At 44.8% G+C, this 12,590-nt stretch overlaps 1 protein-coding gene and 1 long non-coding RNA gene across 2 annotated transcripts; one reads left to right on the forward strand and one right to left on the reverse strand.

The window, feature by feature from the left end:
• Window positions 1-5,019: 5,019 nt before the first annotated feature.
• On the reverse strand, window positions 5,020-7,160 carry LOC147912927 (uncharacterized). The gene is made up of 3 exons (XR_015549625.1): window positions 7,077-7,160; window positions 6,721-6,866; window positions 5,020-6,027 (listed from the first exon to the last, which is right to left on the reverse strand). It is a non-coding gene; the product is annotated as an uncharacterized LOC147912927 (long non-coding RNA).
• A 250-nt stretch (window positions 7,161-7,410) lies between these two features.
• Window positions 7,411-12,335, forward strand: UQCRFS1 (ubiquinol-cytochrome c reductase, Rieske iron-sulfur polypeptide 1). The gene is made up of 2 exons (XM_004439801.3): window positions 7,411-7,659; window positions 11,438-12,335. Exons 1-2 carry the CDS (start codon window positions 7,446-7,448, stop codon window positions 12,046-12,048), a joined length of 825 nt encoding a protein of 274 aa, XP_004439858.1. The 5' UTR covers window positions 7,411-7,445; the 3' UTR covers window positions 12,049-12,335.
• The last annotated feature ends 255 nt before the right edge of the window (window positions 12,336-12,590 follow it).

The following is a 12,590-nucleotide window of genomic DNA, read 5'->3' on the forward strand; positions in this document are numbered from 1 at the left end:
AGCTCTTGCTGTGTACAAACACTAAGTACTTCATGTGCATTATTTCTTTTAATCCTCATAGCAATCTCATTTTTATCCCCACTGTACAAATGAGGAATCGGAAGCTCAGCGTTGCCCCCAGTCACACAGTTATAGGGGTAGAGCTGGTACGCAAACCAGGCTGTCTGCCTCCAGAGCCCACCAAGAGGCAGCAGTCAAGGAGAGAGAAACTGAGGCATGAAAGCCAGCAGCCCCCTCAGTTAAAGAACCAATCTGCTGCCACCCCTGGATCCTAGCCTTCATCTTCCGGGAGCGGACAGACACTCAGCCACAGAGTGTCTTCTCCCTGCTGCCAGCACTGCACTGGGACCCCGAACAAGTGGGTTCTTTGACTTACCAATGGTGTATCTCTGAGCAAGTGATATCAACAAAATGGCCACACGGGAGCCTCCAGTCTCTGTCCCCCAACAAACCTCAACAACTAGACAGCCATTCACAAATACATGCAGCTCTGGGAGGCCCCCAGAGCCCACTTAAGACACCAGCAACACAGTGGAGCAAAACGCCTGAGAAGAACCACACGAGAAGAGAAGAGCGAGTGCTTCATTTTACCTACATTAACCCATCCCCCAGGCTGGCACTGCTCAGTGCCAAGAGGGAAGGCCCCAGCCAGAAAGAGTTCTCCTTGCTCGGAAGGGATGAGCAGGCTGAGCCACCTGCTTCCCCAGTCTTTCAGGAGGACTGCATGGAGGTCCCACCTCAGTTTCACCACACTCAGACTGGCAAAGCAGAGATTTACAGAGATGGCTAGGAACAAGGAAGAAAATAGAGGCTACCAATATCAGCTATGCAGCAGGAGCGAGAGTGGCTCACAGTGACCTGCTCCACAAGGGACTCCAGCAGATTTTGCCACTGAAGAAACAAATGGCCAGCACAGTTGCCATGGATCCCCTGCAGATTTCACCAGCTTTTGCCCCACAGGTATTTATGTTTGATGACACCAGCTGCCTCAGTCCCTCCCCACTCCCAACCCCCTCAACCCCACTGGAACTCTGAAACTGCACAAGCAGCTAGCTCAGGCCTCTGAGGCTGCACAAGTGCAAAAGGCCAGTTTAGACGCCCATGGCTGATCCCCACCACCGTCCACATGCCTGGGGCTAGCTTTTCAAGCTGCGCATTGCATTCCCCCGGCCTGATGCCCATCACCAGTGTGCATGGTGCATGCAGTGTGCATTCTCTGCAGTGTGCATGCCTCGACGGAGACTGCGTAGCCAGAGGAAAGCATGCCAACAGCCAGGGCCCCAGCAGCTGCCAGTGAGCCCATAGTTGGCCCTGGACTTTGCTGTCTGCCTTGTCCCCCACCATTATGTGTGTGCCTACAACTGATGCCTGCCATTACACAAGCACCTGCAGCTGGCCACCACATGCCTGTGTGTGACCACTGGCTCTGGGCACCACTGCTGCCTGCCATGGTGCCTAGCCACTGGACCTGGAGGTGCCACCGAAGACCTCAACAGCCATTGCAGGCACTGTGACACCCCCCACAGTGATCACCAAGGACCACACCACTGTCAATGCTTTTGGACTCCCGAGCCAGAGGCAACACGCTTCCCCAGAGCCAGCGCTGCCACATGCCCCACACTTGGTGCCCTGCACCACTAGACCCAGGGTAAGAGCAGGACCCAGTGTGCCCCCACCCACAGATAACAGTCTTTCTTTACTCACGTCAGTCCATAAAGCCTAGAAGAGGTGACTACTTCTTCAAATGCAAACACACCTATCCAAGGCAACAGGGATCACCAAGAATCAGGGAAACATGACGCCACCAAAGGAATAGGGTAAGTCTCCCATAACTGGCCCCAAAGAAATGATCCAGAAAAGGCTCAATAAAGAATGCAAAATAATTGTTCTACAGTTGAAAAGAGAGCCACAAGAGAACACAGATAAATGATCTAATGATATCAGGAAAACAATATAAGAATAAAATGAAAAGTTCAACAAAGAGATAGCAAACCCAAAAAGGAACCAAACAAAAATTCTGGAGTCGAATAATAAAATGACTGAACCGAAGAACTGAATAGAGAGCTTCAACAACAACTTGACCAAGCAGTATAAAGAACCAGTGATCTAGAATACAAATCAATTGAAATTACTCAATCAGAGGGGCAAAAATTTAAAAAGAATGAAGGAATGAAGAAAGCCTACAGGACTATGGGAATTAAGAGAAACAATGTATGTGTCGTTGGAGTCCCAGAGGAGAAGAGAGAGAGATAAGGGTAGAAAGCTTATTTAAAGAAACCTGGGGAGCAACTTGGACATCCAAGTTCATGAAGCTAATAAATAACCCTGAAAGCAATCCAAAACAATCTTCTTCAAGACGCACAATAATAAAACTGTCTAAAATCAAAGACAAAGAATTTTAAAAGCAGCAAGAGAAAAAAATTTCCTCATACAAGGAAACTCCCATACGGCTATCAGCCGATTTCTCAGCAAAGACCTTTCTGGCCAGGAGAGAGTGGGATAATATGTTCAAAGTGCTGAAAGAAAGAAACTACCAACTGAGAGTACTTTACCCAGCAAAGTTGTCCTTCAGAAATGAAGGTGAGATAAAGACGTTCTCTAATAAACATTAACTGACAGAGTTCATCACCACTAGAACTGCCTCACAAGAAATGCTGAAAGGAGCTCTTTAAGCTGAAATGAAAGGATGCTGACTACTAACATGGAAACATGAAAAAATATAACCCATTGGTAAAGGTAAGCAAACAGTCAGATTCCGAATACTCCACTACTGTAATATGTGGTGTGTCTGCTATTCAACACTAGCATAAAGGTTAAAGGACAAAAGTATTAGAAACAGCTATAGCTACAATAATTTGTTAATGGATACACAATATAAAAAGACGTAAATTGTGACATCAAAAAAATAAAAAGGAGTAAAAGGGTAGTGTTTTTGTATGTGATTGAAGTTAAAGTGTTATAAGCATAAAATTGACTGTTTTTAATAACATCACTAATAACGTGTGTGTATATATATACGGTGTTTTGTGTATGCCTCATGGTAACCATAAAGCAAAAACAGATTCACAAAAGATAAAGAGAAAGGAATCAAAACATACCACTACAGAAAACCATCAGTTCACAAAGGAAGGCAGCGAGAGAGAAGAAAGGAACAAGGGAACTAAAAACAGCTAGAAAACAATTAATAGAATGGCAATAGTAAGTCCTTACCTACCAATAATTACTCAAAATGTAGATGGATTGAATTCTCCAATCCAAAGACATAGAGTGGCTGGTTGGATTAAAAAAAAAAAAACAAGGCCCAACTATATGCTGCCTACAAAAGTCTTGCTTCAGCTATAAGGACACACATGGGCTCAAACAGAAGGGATGGGGAAAGCTAGTCCATGCAAGTGGAAACCAAGAGCGAGAAGGGTTAGCTCTACTTACTTATATCAGACAAAATAGACTTTAAGCCAAAAATGGTAACAAGAGACAAAAAGTTGACCATATAATAATTAAGGGGTCAATTCATCAAGAAGATATAACAATCATAAATACATATGCACCCAACATTGTAGCAATGAAATATATTAAGCAAATATTAACAGATCTGAATGGAGAAATAGACAACAATATAATAATAGTAGGGGAATTCAATACTCCACTTTCAACAATGGATAGATCATCCAAACAGAAAACAACAAGGAAATGTTGGACTTGAACCAAACTTTGGACCAAATGGACCTAACAGACATATATAGAACATTCTATCCAACAGCAGCAGAATATACATTCTTCTCATGTATATTCAAGTGAACGTGGAACATTCTCCAGCTTAGATCATATGAAAGGTCACAGAACAAGTCTTAGCAAATTTAAGAATACTGAAACAGAATTGAGAGCCCAAGAATAAACCCTTGCACATACAGTCAACTAATATTTGACAAGGGAATCAAGAACACTAAATGGGGAAAAGGATAGTGTCTTCAATATATGGTATTGGAAAAACTGGATAACCACATGGAGAAGAATGAAATTGGACCCCCGTCTTATACCACAAACAAAAATTAACTCAAAATGAGTTCAAGACTCAAGCACAAGAACAGAAACTGTAAAACTAGAGGGAAAAGTCTTCTTGACTTTGGTCTTGCCAATGATTTTTTGGATATGACACCAAAAGCACAAGCAAAAAAAGCAAAATTTGACATAGTGAGACTATGTCAAACTAAAAAGCTTCTGTACTGCAACGGAAACCATCAACAAAATGAAAAGGCAACCATCAGAATGGGAGAAGATATTTGCAAATCACATCTGATAAGGAATTAATATTCAAAATATACAAAGAGCTCATATAACTCAACACCAACAAAATAAACAATCTGATTAAAAAATGGGTAGAGGATATGAATAGACATTTTTCCAAAGAAGACACACAAATGGCCAACAGGTACATGAAGACATGCTTGCCATTACTAATAGTCAGAGAAATCAAATCAAAACCACAATGAAATGTCACCTCACACCTGTTAGAATGGCCATTACCAAAAAGACAAGAGATAAGTGTTGGCAAGGATGTGAAGAAAAGGGAACCCTTGTGCACTGTTGGTGGGAATGTAAACTGGTGCAGCCACTATGGAGAACAGTATGGACATTCCTTAAAAAATTAAAAATAGAACTACCATATGATCCAGCAATCCCATTTCTGGACTTATATCAAAAGGAAATGAAAAACAGGATCTTGAGGAGATATGGGCACTCTCATGTTCATTGCAGCATTATTCACGATAGCCAAGATATGGAAACGACCTAAGCGTCTGTCAATAGATAAATGGGTAAAGAAGATTTGGTACATGTATCCAAAAGAATATTATTCAGTCAAGAGAAAGAAGGAAATCCCACCATTTGGGATAGCACGGATGAAACTTGAGAGCATTATGCTTAGTGAAATTCAGATAGAGAAAGACAAATACTGTATGATCTCACTTATATGTGAAATCTAAAAAAGTGAAACTCACAGAAACAGAGAGTAGAGTGGTGGTTACCAGCGACTGAGGGGTGGGGGACATGGTGAGATGTTGGTTTAAGGGAACAAACTTCCTGTCGTAAGATGAATAAGTTCTGGGGATATAATGTACGGCATGGTAATTATAGTTAAGAATACTGTATTATATACTTGACAGTTGCTAAGACAGTAGATCTTGTGTTTTCACCACAAAAAAGAAATGGTAATTCTGTGACGTGATGGAGGTGTTAGCTAATGCTATAGTAGTAATCATGTTGCAGTATAGAAGTGTATCAAATCAACACACTGTATGCCTTAAACTTACCCAAGTTATAGGACAATTATATCTCAGTAAAACTGAAAAAAAAAAGATGTGTCTTTTGGGTAGGTCGTTTGTCTTCTCTGAATCTCCGATTCTTCATCCAGAAAATGGAAAGAACTATTTTTATTATTATTATGGCATTTATATAGCACTTAATGTGTGCCAGGCACAGTTCTATCCACTTTATATATATTAATCCATTTAATCCTTAAAACAACGCTTCGGGAGTAGATCCTGTTATTATCCTCATTTTACAGAAGAAAAACTGAGGCACACACAGAGGTTATACATAACTCAGCTTAGGACACAGCTTGTGAGGGGCAGAACTGGGATTGATTGCAGAGAGTCTGGGGATACGATTCCTGCTCTGCTCCCCCATGGGGAGGTTGTGAGCCTTGTGAAGGCTCCTTCACTCACTCACTCATTCATTCACTCACTCATTCATTCTTCACCTACTTTCACCCACCTCGGAGCGCTGTTGTGATGTTAGTGTGTTATTTTACATAACGCACTCAAACTGTGCAGAGTGTGTGGCAGCTGCTCTGGAAGTGTCTGGTTGCTGGGACGAGCCTGGTGCCAGCCCTGTGCTAGCCCAGTCAGGGTGCCCCTGAGGAGGCCAGCTCCAGTCTTGAGAGCACAACACAGTCCCTGGGGCAATAAGGACGGCCAAGACCTAGGCCCCGAGCAGGGTCCAGGAGGAAGTGGTCAGGGTGCTGTGGACCTAGAGAGAGGAACATAAACGAGTCACCAGGAATCAAAGGCACTCTTCTCAGAGCAGGTAGGGGACAGGCCAGATGAACACACCTCCAGCAAACCCCCACCTGGCGCTCAGCATGTACCAGGACCCTGGCAGGTGCTTTACATACATCAGTACATTTACTCTCCCGGGCGCCATCATTACCATCCCCACTGTACAGGTGAGGAAACTGAGGCAGACAGGTTGGGAAACTTGCCCAGGTCACAGAACCCATGCACAGCACAGAGCAGAGAAACGTCATTGGTTCATACACCCACTACCATCACGATTCTGCCAAATCTGTGCACTGCTCATATTAATATTTACTTAATATTTAAATTAACTCATTTTTGACCTAAATAAATATAAAACAAACTTTATTTCACCGTAGTCATTGGAAAATCAGTATGGATAGAAATACATACCATGAAAATAAACAATATTACTAAATCCTCTATAAATTCAACTACCTGCTAAGGGCTTTCAATCAGTTCAAGGCGTATTCTGTTAAAGCGGCGATTAGCAACTGTTAGAGAGGAATTAAAAACATTAGCACCGAACTGGGACTTTCTCATTGGTGTAATCAGAGAGACTGAACGAGAAGTAAAAAGGGAGTAACTTTCTCACCATGCAATAAAGTGATTTAAGGACCTACCCCTGCATCCCCTAAAATCTCACCTAGGGAAACTGAGGCGGTGGTTAAGAGCGCAGATGGGAGGACAGACTACACTTCAGCGCTGCTGGCTCTGCGGGCCCGGGCAGCAGTCCCTCCAAACCCCGGTTTCCTCACTGGTAAAATAGCTGTTGCTTCATAGGGACCTGGACTACAAACGAAAGAACGCAGGTAAAGCACAGAATCTAATACACAGTAAATGCCTGACAAACACGAACCGTCATCGTCATCGTCATCGTCATTAAGCTTTGCACACAAGTCCCTGGCCTTCTGTCGATTTACTTTCTGTTAGACATCGGTAACAATCATTACAGTAAACACAGAGGGGCTACTGTATGCTGGGCTCTGTGTCAGGTCTTACATCTCTAGATGAAAACCTCACACAGACGCAGTTTCCGCCCTGACGGACGCAAGGCCGGCCCACGTGAGGTTGCCGGGGCCCCTTCGCCCCTTGCTCGGGGCAGACGCCGCACACTCACCACGACGCGCCAGGGCTGACCGCGGAGCAGCGGCCGCTCCTCCCGCCCCGCCCCGCCCCGCCCCGCCCTCAGCGCGGGCTCGTAGCCCCGCCTCTGACGCACGCCGCTCCCAGTTCGCCCCGCCCCTCGGGGGATGCCGCTTCACCCGGCGCGCTGACGTCACGGGTCGCGCGCCGCCGCACCTCCCCGCGCCTGCGCCGCGGGCGGAAGGTCGTCCCTGTGACCGGCCTGGCGTTTCGGCAGGTGTCGCCATGTTGTCGGTCGCCGCCCGCTCGGGCCCATTCGCGCCCGTCCTGTCGGTCACGTCGCGCGGGGTGGCGGGCGCGCTACGGCCCCTGTTGCAGGCCACGGTGCCCGTCACCCCGGAGCCGCCGGTGCTGGACGGGAAGCGGCCCTTCCTGTGCCGGGAGTCGCTGAGCGGCCAGGCGGCGGGCCGGCCTCTGGTCGCCTCCGTGGGCCTCAATGGTGAGCCGGGCTGCGGGCGCCACGGGGTGAGGGGCCCCCTCTCCCGCTCCCGCCGGGCCTGGACCTGGGGAGCGGCCGCGGGGGCCGGGGTCTCGGAGGGTGGAGCGGAGCCCAGGGGGACCGCGTCGACCTTGAGCGGCCCGCGCCCCTCCCCGGGCCTCAGTGTCCTCGCCGTGCGGCGCCGCTGCGGCGGGCGGTCTCCGGCCACCCTCCGGCTCGGCACGCCCAGCCTCTGCGGGGGCTCCCGGCCGCGGGCTCCCCGGTGAGGTTGGAACCCCGGGTCCGACTGCTCCCAGCAGGGCCTGCCGGAGCCTCCGCTGCGTGCGGGTCCTTTGACTTCGGGCAGATTTCTGGACGTCTGTCTCACCGGTGCAGTGGGTCATACCAGTTCCGTAGGTGACCTCGGGGGTTCAGATGGAAGAGCCACGTAAGGCCACTAGCATATTCTGGGGCACTTTATACGTGCTCGAAGGATAGGAACTGCTGTGAACGTTTGGAAAGGTGCCCCGATCACCACCACGGATCCCTTGAGTGTTCTTCTCTTTGACCATCCACCCACCCAAAGAAAAAGCCGGCGCAAGCCCCAGGGTCCTTATAGTGAAGAACATCGGCAGTGCTCTCAGGCACTGGGGCATGGGATTTTCAGCCTTAATCTATGGAATCCTCAAGAAGAGCATGAATCCTCAAGAGTTGAGGATGTTCAGGAGGTGAAAAGGCTTGCACAGGGTAGCGTTGTGTACGTGCTAGGGCGTGGACTTGACGGCTGAGCCGCGATCGCTCACCAGGAGTGTGTTCACACCCTGTGTCAGCATCCTGGTTTATCTTCTGTGCCTTGCCTTCCGTTTCTCTGTTCATGCCTTGTATTGGCACCCCGTGGGCCGGTGTACCTGTAGTCTGCCCAACCTGCATAGTTTTAAAAACTGGGGTTTCTGGCGTCTCTTGAAATCTTGGAAGCGGTGAGACTGGGCTCTAGTTTGTATAGGGAAAGCCTGGCGCCCTGTGGCTCGGCTCCCCGAGTTGGAGCAAGTGCTCTTCGGTTCCTCACAGTCCTCCCCAGGCCTGCTTGCTTCACCACTCACCTGTCTGGCCCCACACACGGACCAGGCCGCCCCACTCTTTGTTCTGCCTTCATTCACCCTGCTCTCTTTACTTTAAATGATCCTCCCACTCAGTTTTCCACATTTCCAAGTCTTACCCATCCTTTCAATCTCAGTTCAGGATCAGATCAATAAAATTTTATGTCTGTTGATTCGTTTACTAATGATTTCCTCTGGCCTTGAGCTTGAGGATGTAGAGAATATCTCCTTTATTTTTCTGTCTCCCACAACCTCAGATTTTGCATACTGTTGGTGCAAAATGTTTGTAAATGAATAAAGTGTTAGAGAGCACTAGTGGGTTTGGAGAAATTGTTCAGGGTGGAGCAGAGTACTCTAGCCCATCCTAAGCCTCTCCTTCAGACCTGGAGGTGAGAAACAATAAGGGAGGAGAAAATGTCAATAGCAGAGGTGAAGAGCATCTTTGGAATTTTTTAAATGGCTAAAGGGTTTCTTTTAAAAATTGGAGGCTTACCTGACTTTGGAAGAACTAGTAAATAATGTAGAACCATAAGGCAGACTTCTTTTCTGTAATCATGCCTTCAGCTTGTAGCTCAGGTTCACATTAGAATCTGCCTAGATGGTTTGTGGAAAGATGGTTAGTAGAGGGTGTGGAATGGGAGGGCTTGGATCAGGAGATCATTGAGTTGGAGAGGAAGATTTCCAAGATAACATCAGACCTCACCTTAAACAAAAAACCTGTTTTGTTATAATGTCTAAATTTTCTCTATTTCTAGATGATATTTCTATAAGTATCTGATTTTGCTTTAGAACTAAATCTAGCTAGTTTCTTTGCTACTAAAAGTCAGTTCATGTAAATTATTGAGAGAATGATTTTTGCATTATAGCAGTTTAGTTTCCCAAAGTGTTCTTGATGGTGTATCTCAATATAAGGTGTACCCTGCCAGATAGAATGGGAGTGGACAACCGAATTTCTTTTGCCACCAAATCTCTGGATGAAAATGTCAAAGCCATTCTACTTAGTGTTCCTGTACATATCCTTGTGTGCTCTTACATGGTTACGGGTTGCAGGTACTGTTTTCAGTGGAGAAGTGTGAACTTTGGTTCCTTCATCTTTCAGGTAGGATACACAGCTTTCCTGTGTAATCTCAGACAATGCTAAAGGAAAGTAATTCATCCTTGATCCCAAACCCCAGTCTACACTGACAGGTTAGCATTAGGTAGAGGGAGGGTAGTGCATGACGTAATGTCACTTTGCCATGGTTGTGAATCTCAGATAGTCACTACCCGTGTGTTGGTTCCGTCCAAAAAATGTTGGGTTAGTTAGAAAAGTACATAGAGTGGTTTTGATAGGTTTCACTATTGTTTATGAATACTTTTGGCTTAATAAAGTTATTGACTTTGAGAACCATGTGGAAAGTGGTTGGTGTATTCTTTATTGTAACGTTTAACTGCTCAAGGAAGTATATTAGGATGAGACAGCCTAGTAGGCCAAGTCAGAATTGCAGCTTATATGAAGATGCATTTTATAAGTCCATATTTCTTTTGGAAACAACACATTTTCTACAAGTGAGGAATTTTTAGTGTCCCTTTTTCCAAAAAGGAAACCTTGTGACAAATGTTCTAAAATGAGTATACAATTAGCAGAAGTTGGCTTCTTGAAACATACTTAAAAGTATACTAGTAAGTTAATTTTTGTCAGACATTTAAAAATGATATAGGACAGAAAGACATATCTGTTTTTTTTTAAAAAATAAACTACTTGCATCCAAAGTACTAGATAAACAGTAATTATTTATCTAAGCTGCATTTGACACAACAGTCTAGCCTCTTGATGGCCTACAGTAGCAGTGGCCCAGCTGAGAGACCCACAGCAGTGAAAAAGAAAGATAATGCCCTACTCATATGAAGCTGTTGACCTTCACTGAAGAAGGGGAGGTGTGAAGATTTTGCTCTTTTTTTCCTGTACTAAATTGAAATAATTGGTTCTTTTGGAGATTTCATTTGATTTTCATAGCTGCCTCTTCTGATGAGGATGTCTGTTTCTACCCATTAGTGGTTTTACTTGAAGTTAAAGTAATACTAATTTATATACCCTAGAGTCTAAAATAGAAATCTTTAAATTTTCTACAACTAAAGTTATACTTACAGTTCACAGAATGTTTATTATCTTATAATTAGTATTGTATGCAATTCTAGCAGTTCTTTCAGAGAGCAGGTAGATAGGAATATAAAGTTAGGCATTTGGTTTAATGATTATACATCAACTTATTGGGTGGACTAGATGAGTTTTAGGGTCCTTTCTAATCCGGAGAATATGGGAGGTATTTAGCATAATTGTATAGTATGTGTTGGCAGGTTGAATTTTGGGGGCCTTGAAAATATTGCTGTGTACAGTGGTATTTAACTTTTTAAACTTGATGCACCTGAGTTGTTATGAATCCTGAATCAGCAGTGTTCAATCAGGAGGAGCTCAGTTTACACCTATTGTCTTATAATTTCATACCAGCATGGTAGGTAGTGGTTGACTTTATTTCGTTTTTAGTATTTTATATGCTGGCACTGCCAACTTGACCACTTCCGAGACCACTGAGTGCCGTATTTCACATTTTTATAATTTGATTATTGCTTGTGAATGCATAAAGGTCTATTTCCTGATGTGTACGTACCATTTTCAAGGTGTTCATCTAATTGTGTTTTTTAACCTTCTGTTTATCTTGCAGTCCCTGCGTCTGTTCGTTATTCCCATACAGACGTCAGAGTGCCTGACTTCTCTGACTATCGGCGCCCTGAAGTGTTAGATAGCACCAAGTCTTCGAAGGAGAGCAGCGAGGCTAGAAAAGGGTTCTCCTATCTGATAACTGCAACAACTACTGTGGGTGTTGCATATGCCGCCAAGAATGTCGTCTCCCAGTTTGTTTCCAGCATGAGTGCTTCTGCGGATGTGTTGGCCATGTCGAAAATTGAAATCAAGTTATCTGATATTCCAGAAGGCAAGAACATGGCTTTCAAATGGAGAGGCAAACCCCTGTTTGTGCGCCATAGAACCAAGAAGGAGATTGACCAGGAAGCTGCAGTTGAAGTGTCCCAGCTGAGGGACCCACAGCATGATTTAGAACGAGTAAAGAAACCAGAATGGGTTATCCTGATAGGTGTTTGCACTCATCTTGGTTGTGTACCCATTGCAAATGCAGGAGATTTTGGTGGTTATTACTGCCCTTGCCATGGGTCACACTATGATGCATCTGGCAGGATCAGGAAGGGGCCTGCGCCTCTCAACCTTGAAGTTCCCTTCTATGAGTTCACCAGTGATGACATGGTGATTGTTGGTTAGAGACCTGGACTTAAGTCATAGTCTTCTTTCAGTCTTCATATCACCTCAGAAGAGTTATTTGAGAGCAAGCCTTCTGTACTTCAAGTTGGTTGATTTGAAATATTTAAGAATTGCTAATAATGTTTTGTAAACATTAATGTGAAGTAAATTGAATTCAGTGTTGAATACTTTCAATCATTCACTTAATAAAACCACTGTTAAACATTGTTAAGCTCAGTCAAAGACTTGAAAGCTGCAGTGTCTTTCATAGTTAATTCTAATTAAAAGTTACAGGCTGGTGTACAAGATATTTGTGAAATCTATAATTTCTCGTTTATTTACGTTCTTTGTGTTGGGGACACAGATTCTACAGAGCTCATGGTTAGGATGAGGTAAAGGTAGCTGGTCACCTCTAAGTCCTGGGAGATGTCTGTGGCATTGTCAGAAACAATAGAATCCGGATTTCCCTTCTTTTGCACAGGAGTCCCGGCTCTGTGTCCGCGCACACCTCCCGCCCCCAGTGTGTCATTGTATGACAGTGTTGAATGTGGTCTGTGGGAAGG

This window comes from Ceratotherium simum, chromosome 33 (genome assembly GCF_057802395.1).
Source record: "Ceratotherium simum simum isolate JZ-2026a chromosome 33, ASM5780239v1, whole genome shotgun sequence".
NCBI classification, from domain to species: Eukaryota; Metazoa; Chordata; class Mammalia; order Perissodactyla; family Rhinocerotidae; genus Ceratotherium; species Ceratotherium simum.

Excerpts from the sequence above, each read along its gene's own strand:
- UQCRFS1 (XM_004439801.3), top strand. The coding sequence starts at position 7,446 with ATGTTGTCGGTCGCCGCCCGCTCGGGCCCATTCGCGCCCGTCCTGTCG. Across the intron at positions 7,660-11,437 it reads CGCCTCCGTGGGCCTCAATG|TCCCTGCGTCTGTTCGTTAT; the intron begins GTGAGCCGGGCT and ends TTTATCTTGCAG.